General features: G+C 34.7%; 1 protein-coding gene across 4 annotated transcripts; it reads left to right on the plus strand.

The window, feature by feature from the left end:
• The first annotated feature begins 2,928 nt into the window (after nt 1-2,928).
• On the plus strand, nt 2,929-9,751 carry LOC112010032 (uncharacterized). 4 transcript variants are annotated; one of them, XM_024042383.2, is made up of 5 exons: nt 2,939-3,110; nt 3,672-3,791; nt 4,499-4,549; nt 8,267-8,318; nt 9,131-9,720. In XM_024042383.2, exons 2-5 carry the CDS (start codon nt 3,675-3,677, stop codon nt 9,319-9,321), a joined length of 411 nt encoding a protein of 136 aa, XP_023898151.2. In that variant the 5' UTR covers nt 2,939-3,110; nt 3,672-3,674; the 3' UTR covers nt 9,322-9,720. The 4 variants fall into 4 exon arrangements, with proteins under 4 accessions (XP_065626195.1, XP_065626194.1, XP_023898152.2 ...); XM_065770123.1 differs by lacking the exon at nt 4,499-4,549 and having other exon boundaries at nt 2,929-3,110; nt 8,267-8,382; nt 9,131-9,751; XM_065770122.1 differs by lacking the exon at nt 4,499-4,549 and having other exon boundaries at nt 2,929-3,110; nt 3,672-3,778; nt 8,267-8,382; nt 9,131-9,751.
• The last annotated feature ends 457 nt before the right edge of the window (nt 9,752-10,208 follow it).

Here is a 10,208-nt window from a genome sequence, read left to right on the forward strand (position 1 = left end):
TTTACTACAGCTGTGTATCATCTTCATGCTCCTCCACAAGGGTGAGGGTGGGTCGGTGAGTGAATGAGAGTGAGGGTGAGGATGAGATGTGAGTGTCTAAGTGAAAGTGAGATTCAGTGAGGGTCGGATGAGATGCAAGTGAAAGTGAGATGAGGTGAGGCTGGCGACTGAGTTGAGAGAAAAATGAGAGAAATGAGTTTTAGGTTAGGGTTGTGATATATATATGTAGGTTTTTTTGTAATTTTATATTTATGCTAATCGGGTTAGGTCGGGTCCGTGTTTGGGCCAAGTTTTTGCCAAAACTCGAACCCAACCCGAACTCGCTTCAAGTTTTTTTTTTTTAATCTAAACCTGACTCTATTCTTTATCGGGGCCGGGTAAAACCCTACCCATTAGGGTTAGGTCAGGTTGGGTACCCGCGGGTTGGGCATAAATTGTCATCCCTACTATAGAGTTCTTAGAGATTTCTCATTCACTAATTTGACATTCAGAGGGTTTTTGGCCGGTACCACATCGGTGCCTTCTGTTTGGTCCTTTTGTTCTTATTCAAGAAGTACCTATTGGTGTGGCTTGGAGACTTCAACTCACTGACGATTTTAGCACATCATCACGGTACAACGATAATTTTTGAAAAATAAGATATGCGTATGGCAAAGATATATATGTTAACTAATTAATTATATTTCTATCTATACTATTAATAATAGGATTCCTTATTTGGGTTTCAACATTTTGTGTACTAAAATACCCTCACACAAATTCTTAAACTCTCTAAAATACCCCCCCATCTTTTAGTTAAATAATTTTAAATTAAAAAACACAAACTGATTAAAAGAGTAATTTATTGTTTCTAAGTTTTAGGTTTTTTCCTTTATCTTCTTCATTCAGCCTAAAACACAAGACACTATCTTTATTTCATTTTCAAACATTATTCCACGTTATCTTACCTCTTTCTTAAAAAAAAAAAAAAAAATACACATGGCTATTTATATATCACTTTTAAACATTATAATAATAAACCCAAATTAATAATAATAATAAAAAATATATTATTGCACACGAAAATACACATTCTTAAACTCTTTAAAATACCTTTATCTTTTAGTTAAATAATTTTAAAGTTAAAATCACAAACTGGTTAAAAGAGTAATTTTCTATTTTTAAAAGTATTTTACTTTTAGGTTTTAAAAAAATACACATGGCTATTTATATATCACTTTTAAACATTATAATAATAAACCCAAATTAATAATAATAATAATAATAAAATATTATTGCACACGAAAATACACATTCTTAAACTCTTTAAAATACCTTTATCTTTTAGTTAAATAATTTTAAAGTTAAAATCACAAACTGGTTAAAAGAGTAATTTTCTATTTTTAAAAGTATTTTACTTTTAGGTTTTCTCCTTTTTCTTCTCTAATTTGAATTACCGCCTTTTGTTTTAAATTCAAAATTTCGAACTTTTATAAGCTTTCACGTAGAGAAAGATAAAAAAAAGTAGGACACTAACTCTATCTCATGTACAAATAACTAATTAAAAAAAAAACTCACATTAAGAAAAATCTTAAGAATTAGTACACCGTTTTTATCTCACTTTTAAAAATTATGACACTAAACTTAAAATAAAAATAAAAATAAAATGGAGTCTTAAAGCACGCGAGATAAGGCTAGTGTGTGTGCGTGTATTAGAGCTTATAGAATTTGTTTTGTAATTTTAAATAATGATTAATTTTTTTTCAGAAAGATATTAAAGTTTAGCCACTAATAATATATACATGTGTCTATTCTATTGTAGGGAATGGGGAGGCGAATGAGAAAGGGATCTTAAAGAATATAAGTTAGAACTTCAAAGTGCATGGGATGAGGTTAATATATATAAATATATATTATAGTTTATAAAATTTGTTTTATAATTTTAAATAATAATTAAAAAAAATTTTAGAAAGATATTAAAGTTTAGTCACAAATAATAAATACATGTGTTCGTTCTATTGTAAGGAATGAGGAGGGCGAATGGCAAAATAAAGAGTGAAAAGACCAAATTTACAATACTAGCACCTACAAAAAGGTCTAAATTTTGTAAGTACAAACAAGACTTATAAACCGAAAACTAACTTATTCACTGACTAACGAATGTAGTACTTTAAACCACCTATCTTTTCTTTTCTCTTTTTAAGATCTCTCTCTCTCTCTCTCTATATATATATATATATATATATTTTCCCTTTTTGCGATAACATAAACAGAAGACACAGAAAATGAGGAAGGAGGAAGCGGGAAAAGAATTGCCTATTGTCTGCTTGAAAAAGAAATTTTTTTTAAAAGATGTATTTATTTACACGTGAAAAGGCACGGACAAACAAGGGCAAAGGGGGAAAACCTTAAAAAATGTGAGGGTAGATTCGGAAGAAGGAGAAGAAGGACGAAAATCGGCTCTCGCACGGAAAAAGAAGAAGAAGATCGGCGTCTACGGCGTGAGAGAGTGAGACTGAGAGAAGGAGAGGAGATCGGCGTTTCAGGTTAGAATTTTTACCTTTTTTTTTATTCCCTCTCCTCGCCGTGTCCTGTCCGTGTCCGATTTAATTCAACTTATGATAATTGATTGACAATACAACAATTTTACAACATTTTTACAACAAATCATAGGTGGTTAGTTATTATTGGTTCAAATTTGAAACTAATAGTAAGATTACTTTTTTGCCCCAACAATAATAACCAGTAACAACCTGTCACTTAGGATTTGTTGTAAAATTATTGTAAAAATATTGTAGACATAGCATTTCTCATATATATATATATATATATATTCCCTTTTTGCGATAACATAAACAGAAGGCACAGAAAATGAGGAAGGAGGAAGCGGGAAAAGTATTGCCTATTGTCTGCTTGAAAAAGAAATTTTTTTAAAAAGATGTATTTATTTACACGTGAAAGGCACGGACAAACAAGGGCAAAGGGGGAAAACCATAAAAAATGTGAGGGTAGATTCGGAAGAAGGAGAAGAAGGAAGAAAATCGGCTCTCGCACGGAAAAAGAAGAAGAAGATCGGCGTCTACGGCGTGAGAGAGTGAGACTGAGAGAAGGAGAGGAGATCGGCGTTTCAGGTTAGAATTTTTACCTTTTTTTTTATTCCCTCTCCTCGCCGTGTCCTGTCCGTGTCCGATTTAATTCAACTTATGATAATTGATTGACAGGTTCAATGTCTGAATGTTAATTTGTGAATTTTCAGATGTTCATATTCAGATTAGTAGATTTTATTAACTTGTGATATTCGATTGACACGGACTCCTAACTTATAAAATGTTCTGATTTTCATTTCCAATTGTTTTGGTTGAAACCCAACTCTCCCACAATTAATAGGAATGGAATACATGTTTAGCTATGTAAGTTTAACATGGGTTCGGATAAATAGGTGTGGATTTTAATCTGATAAGCCTCTTAGACCAAATGAAAATGAAAAAAAATATATATATAAAAACAAACTCTCAAACTCCTATTTGTTTGGTAGTTCTTAACAACAGCAACTGCAAAGTTTAAAATTTGAAATGTTTTCTTATGCAATGATAATTGTTTGAATTCATTTGGGATATATGTGCTTTTGCTCAAGGACACAATAATGTCTGTGTCATAACTTCCTTTTTTACATGTTTTTTGTTACTGTTTAGGATATGGAGGTGAATTCGGTACAACGCGATCGTCAGGATGAGGAGGAATTTGTATTGCTTGATCTTAGCAGTGTTTCTGGGGAAATTGACATCCCGGCAAATGCACCGTATGTTCTATCTGTATGTTCCAAACCTGCAATACACATTTCTTTGGGACACATTTCTTTGGGACTTATTGGATTAAGTTAAAAAATAAAAATAAAAAAAATAACACACAGTCACACACGCCTATGAAGCACAGACACTTCATTTAGGGATACCTATGTCATACCGGTGTAGTATCGGCCATTTTTTATGTTATAATTTTTTAGAAATTGTTCATGTCACCGTATCATACCTGTGTCACACACACACACACACACGCCATTTTTTATGTTATAATTTTTTAGAAATTGTTCATGTCACCGTATCATACCTGTGTCACACACACACACACACACTCACTCACTCTCTGTCTCTCTCTCTCTCTAACCAAAGTTTTTATTACCAATAGCTTGAAAGAAACTTTAACCTTTTGCAGAATGTTTTAGTCTATACTCTTTGATGGTGTGAGTTTATTTTTTCGTTAAAGTTTTTAATGCAATTTTATTAATTGTTGGCTAGAATATCTTGCATGGGTGCCATTATTTCTTTCTACCCACTTCTCTGCAAATCTGCAGTGTTTTCAGGTGTAGATGATGATAGCTTCTTCTTCTTTCTCTGAGTTATCTAACGTGTCAATTCTTTAGGATTAATCTTCTTTGTTTTCATTAGTGAGTTCTACACATGGATTTTTTATTTTTATTCCCTTCAAATTTCATTAAAATTCGTTTTTTTTTAATCTGTAGGGTCTGGACACATTGAATCCAGTATTAATTATAGATGGCAAATTGAAACTGGTGAGTTAATTGTCTGTAATAATCCTGTATTTGATTTGAGTGTGACAAATCATTTTCTAAGCAGTTTTCATTCTTTTTCCAATCAGATTGTGAGTATATGCACATAAAAGTGTCTCATTTTCTTTGTTTCTTGTTTGAGATGTGTTCCCCTCTCCATTAAATTAAAGTTGTTTTGTGCTTTCTCCAAGTTACTTTTTAGAATTTTCTGCCACTCAATCGGAGAGTAGGAGTGGTACTGTAATGGGAATATCTTAGATAGATAACTATTACAGATTTTCATTATTGTATAGCAGCATTTAAATTGAGCTTGTATAACTCAAATTTTGTTGGTCTTGTGTATCTGACACGCTGTTCATCTTGTTTTGTGTGGAATGAGTTTTTTTTTTATTTTTTATTTTTAAACAATAGATGCATGTCAAGATTTCAAAAATGTTTTTCCTCCGTGTTTAGGTGTTTCTCTTGACCTTCCATGTACTAGTGTGTGCCCTTGAAATATATAGTTTGGGAACATGGAATGTCAAGAAGGCAGCAGGCATTGGGGAAAATGATAAATTTCAAGAGTTATTTCACTTTTTAGAATAACATCAACATGATAAGGGAATATGTTTAGGCTATGAACAGTGTAGGCAAAAGCAAAAGGCTACCTCAAGAGTGAGGTGTTTTTTGCTGACAGTATGTAAAGTCTTAAGAAGCAGATTTTTTAAGTTTTAAGGAAGATAATATCCATGGGAGATACTTTGGGGTGCCTTTTGTCACTGGTAAACTCTCTTGGGAGTTTACCAGGAATCTATTATTAACAAATTAAGCCCCTCATTAAAAAGATTATTAACAAATTAATTCTTTTAGTACAGAAATCTATTATTTGCTGGGAAACGTCAGCTCATTAAGGTCGTGGTGTTTAGGATGCAAGTCTACTGGTCTAGCATTTTTGTTTTACTTTAAAAGGTCACTAAAATGGTGTAGAAAATGACGAGTGCTTACCTGTGTCATGGGTCTGAAGGGAAAGCTTTTGGTGCTAAAGTAGGATGGGAAGCTTTGTCAGTCCCAAAATCTGAAGGCAGCTTGGGTTTGAGATAGCTATGGCATTGGAGTAGGGCTGTTGTGATGGGTTTATTTGGCTTCCTTTTTTTCAGGGTGGTTTCTTGTGGGTAGCTTGGGTGCATTCTTATTAAAAGGAAGGAGTTTATGGCAGTTCAAACTTTTAATGGTGGTTCATGGTGCAGGCCTTTTATGAAGCATATACTTGGTGTTACAGGGAGCTTAATTCATTCACAGCATTATAATTGGCATGTGGAGGGCCCTTAATGCGTGAAGGTTGGCCATAGAATGGTATATGATTATGCTATTCCTTTTTCTGCAAAGTTGTCTAGTGTTATTACAAAGTGTGATTCATTTTGGCTTGCTGCCAGGTCTGATGAGCTGGTGGTGGTGAAGATAGTGTGTGTGTGTGTTTGTGTTTGTGTGTGTGTGTGTGTGTATCTTTAGAATCTTCTTTGACAAGATTGGGGGCAGGAGAGAGAAGAAGTTGGGATGTTTGTTTTACCTGGAAATTTAATGATTGGGAGATGGATGAAGGGGTGAACTTTATCCGTATCTGGGGAATAAATATTCCTTCAATGGATGTTGGAGACCGGATGAGCTGGAAGTTGAAACCTAATGGGGATTTTGACATCGGTTCGTTTTATAACAAGTTGCGAGGTGATCCTTCTATTGGCTTTCCTTGGAAAGGTATTAGGAGAGGGCCCCTCGGCCTGTTTCCTTTTTCATTTGGTCTGTAGCTTGGAATAAGATCCTCACAGGTGATAACTTGAGATTAAGGGGTTTTGATTTTGTGGATTGGTGTATTATGTGTCATCAATGTGGGGAGATGGTAGATTATTTACTTCTTCATTGTGAGATGGCTCATCAGTTGTGGAGTTTTGTTTTTATTTCTTTTGGAATTTTGTGGGTCATACTTAGAGTGATTCCAGGTTTTCTTTTTGGCTCGTGGAATTGGTTGGAGAAGCATTCGTCTAATATCTAGAGTTTAGTCCCTTTGTGCTTACCTTGGTGTCTTTGGAAGGAGCGGAATCAGCGTATCTTTGAGGATTTGGATAGTTTTGGAGATCAGATTGCTTGCTTCTTTTAGTGGAACACTTTTCGATTGGTCTTAGGCTTGGGGACTCACGTCTAGTGATTCTCCCTTCTTTTAATAGCTCTCTTCTCTTTTGTAATTAATTTACTGTTTGGTTTTTTTTTTCAGTTTCCTCTCTCTTTTCCTTCTTTTTTGTTTGTTGGTGTGCTTTGTGCTTTTTATGCATAGAGTAGCCTTTTGGTATATATCATTCTTACTTATTAAAAAAAAAAAAAAGGTATATGAGTATGTATATTGTGGCTAATGAGGGTTTCCAGAGCTCTTCGAGCACATAACTATTCCCCTGGGGGGCATGCTTGGTCTCCCTCTGCCAATTATAATTTCAGCTGCCTTTTGTCTTGGCAGCAAATAAGTGAAAGAAAGCTTGAGGTAGGATGGTGGAACCTCATCTGGTTTTCAAAGCATGTACCAAATCATGCGTTTTACCTCTCAAAATAGACTCACTACCAGATATAGATTGGTCGAATGGAGTTACAAGGCGGATGTTTTGTGCTCTTTCTGCATAGCGAAATGGAATTTGGCTACCTTGAATTAGCCACCCAAAGAACCCCTTTCCCCATATCAGGTTTTTAACAGAGGTCATGTTAGATGTTGTCCAACCAGGGTCAGTTCTGTGTACTAGTAAGCCATGAGAGGTCGCTGGTTTCTGAGAATCAAATCCAAAACTTTGAACTGATTCTCGAGGAAGGAGATCAGACTTATGAACCTTCAGATTATTGAACGAGGAAAGAAAGCAACGTCTTTCCTTGATTTTCTTGATTCTTGTAATTTTTGTCCTTGATTGTTGACCCTGTACACTCCCTGTGTACTAGGGTGTCCCTTTTGATATCAATAAAACTTAGTACTTATCAAAAGATTGTTTGCATTTAAATCTAATAACATGGAATTGGAATTTCATGTTATTACTTATCCAAAAAAAAAAAAAGACATGTCAAATTACACATCCTTTAACTGCTCAATTTCTTGGGAGATGTCTACATCTTTCATAAAACCATGGCAGACATTTATAATAGCCTTTCAGCTAAAATGAAAGTACCTTTGTTAGAATTATGGTTAAATGATTAAATTCATTATCTCCTAACAGCTTAAGTTTTTGGAACAATCTGTAATTTAATATGGTTTCAAAGCAAGAGGTCCTAAGCTCAATCCCTGTCTCCATCCTACCTCCCATTTAAAATGTTAACAATCCCACATGTTAGGCTTCACGTATTACAGGGGCTTTGGGCCCACACATGAGGGAGAGTGGTAGACTTATGGTTTAATGGTTGAATTCACCATTTTTTAATTGCTTCAGTTTTTGGGACAATTGCTAAGTTAACAACTTTCATCTACCATTCTCTTCACTTCCTCCTTGATTCTCAATGGGAATTTTAGCTTTGATCCATTCATTTTATTGTTTATTAGCATGTTACATGGAATAAAGATTGGGAAAGCTTGATGTATTGCTTGAATGTCCTGAGTAGAGATTAGCACTTTGATTTCATTAAATGATGTTGATTTTTCTTTTGTTTTTCTCATTGGTCTCATGTTAAGTTGTGAGGCTGGCCTCATTGTTCCCTTTATGGATATTGGTCTTTGTACAGATTGGGGAATATGAAGAAACAATTGGCACATGCTTGGTCTTCACAGAAGAAGGTGAGTGTTCTGGCCTTCTGGGACCCTTGTAACGTAACAAGCTCTAAGTTTCTTTGCCGAGAAGGTGAGGGACCAAAGCTTTTACCCCTTCATAAGCGAGAAACCAATAGAGGAGTAGATTCTGTTCCATAGGAATGATCAAATGCATCAATGTGAGGAACATTCAGTCGGTGACATGGTTTCTCTATGCATGTTGAGTGTTTATGTGGTATATACTGTCACAGACTGTGGTCTCAATGTTACAAGTCAAATGACTTATGGCTTGTAATTACTTCCATTGGCATCAGAAATTTTAAGTCACAGTTCAACTCAGATAAGAAGCTTGATTTTCTTAACTGAGGTCTGAGGAAGTAACCTCCAGCTCTTCAACAATTTTCTCAGTTTCCCTTTAGCGAGCATCATTTTACCTGAAAGCAATAATTTTCAAGTCATTCATATGGTAGTCTTTTATTGTTGCTACCTCCGATGCATGCTGTAATTGGGAACTCAGACTCTACAGCTGATTAAGACTTTTTTGGATAGAGTTATTGGGAAAGGCCTCAATGAATTGCCTGTTTGACAGTGTTGTACAGGGTTACTAGTTGTGTTGCTAGAATCTTGGTAGGGTCAATACCACTTAAATGATTATAAAAGCTGCCTTTCCTTCCACAGTTGAGCCAGTTATATTGTAGAAACCATTAGTGAGAGATGTGGTCTTTAAATTAATTAGTTGTGTATGTTTCACATCTGCTGAATGGAGTTACGTTGTATAAAAATATTCTTATATTACCCTTATAATGAAGATTTATACTAAAGTCAGGTTCTCTTTGCAGATGGTAATCCAGTGGTTCATGAAGAGGTAGGACCATCTGAGGCAAACCTTTTCTCAGGAAAATGTATAATAGATCCTAATCAAACTCCAAGCAAGCAAGTGAAACCACTAACTCAGCTTCAGAAAATTCTAAAGTTTAGATTGGCCACAGATGCTGACATTCAATGTTTGACAGCTGAGCAGACTAAATGAGTAAGTTTGTAACAAATTTTCCTTGGTGATTCCGTACAGAATCTTATGCTGGGATTTGGATCCATTCAACAGTCAAGGAATGTCAGTTAGGGAACTCCATACTTAAGGATGGTTTATAGAAACCTACAGAAATGCAAATTCAAAGCAGTACCAGTGCCTAGGTATTTGTTATTAGTGATTCTCTGGATGGAATCAATGGTTTTACAGGGAACCTTGGCCCCCTAAGGCCCAAGCCCTCCAATATCTACAAGTCATTGATAGAATTCTGTGCTAGTGTGATTTTGATTCTTCCAATTTTGTGATGAGGCATACCAATCGTTTAAGAATTATCATGTATCCTTTGTAAGCAGGCAGGAATTCAGATGAAACATGAACAAATTGATCAGTACATTTTTAATATTTTTGTAAGCAAACCAAAAAATTCAGTAAATATTCATAGCACATCCAACAGTAAGTGTTAATAGTCACAAACATGTGAAAATCTTTCAAACAAAATATTGTTTTAATAACTTTCAGTAACTATACTCAAATATAAAATAATAATTAATTTAGGAATAATATAATTAGTGCAGCATTTCCTTGCATGTTAAGCAAAAATTGAATTCAACTGCCAGCCTTGTTGCTTGAGCTGAGTGAAGTTTAGCTTTGCTATGCTTTGTCAACAAAATGATAATAAATACAAAATGAAAAGACAAAGGCTTAGTCGTAAAGGCAGGATCTGGCTAGCACTTCAGCATCTGACTTTTATAGTTATTTTCGTATGAACAACCTACGCGTTTGCTTGACCGGAGGGAGGGGATGATTACAATTTGCAAATCCGCAATAAACAAAGCTGCTAAGCGTGCGAAGGTCATTATTAGTCCTCAAAAATTATATACACATCAAGT

Source organism: Quercus suber, unplaced genomic scaffold (assembly GCF_002906115.3).
Source record: "Quercus suber isolate HL8 unplaced genomic scaffold, Cork oak 2.0 scaffold_3B, whole genome shotgun sequence".
Taxonomy (NCBI): domain Eukaryota; kingdom Viridiplantae; phylum Streptophyta; class Magnoliopsida; order Fagales; family Fagaceae; genus Quercus; species Quercus suber.

What these genes read in the sequence shown, in the direction of transcription:
- LOC112010032 (XM_065770122.1), top strand. Translation starts at nt 3,675, where the DNA reads ATGGAGGTGAATTCGGTACAACGCGATCGTCAGGATGAGGAGGAATTT. An exon ending in GACATCCCGGCAAATGCACC is followed by an intron (nt 3,779 to 8,266) that starts GTATGTTCTATC and finishes GTCTTTGTACAG; the next exon opens with ATTGGGGAATATGAAGAAAC. An exon ending in TAAGTTTCTTTGCCGAGAAG is followed by an intron (nt 8,383 to 9,130) that starts GTGAGGGACCAA and finishes TTCTCTTTGCAG; the next exon opens with ATGGTAATCCAGTGGTTCAT.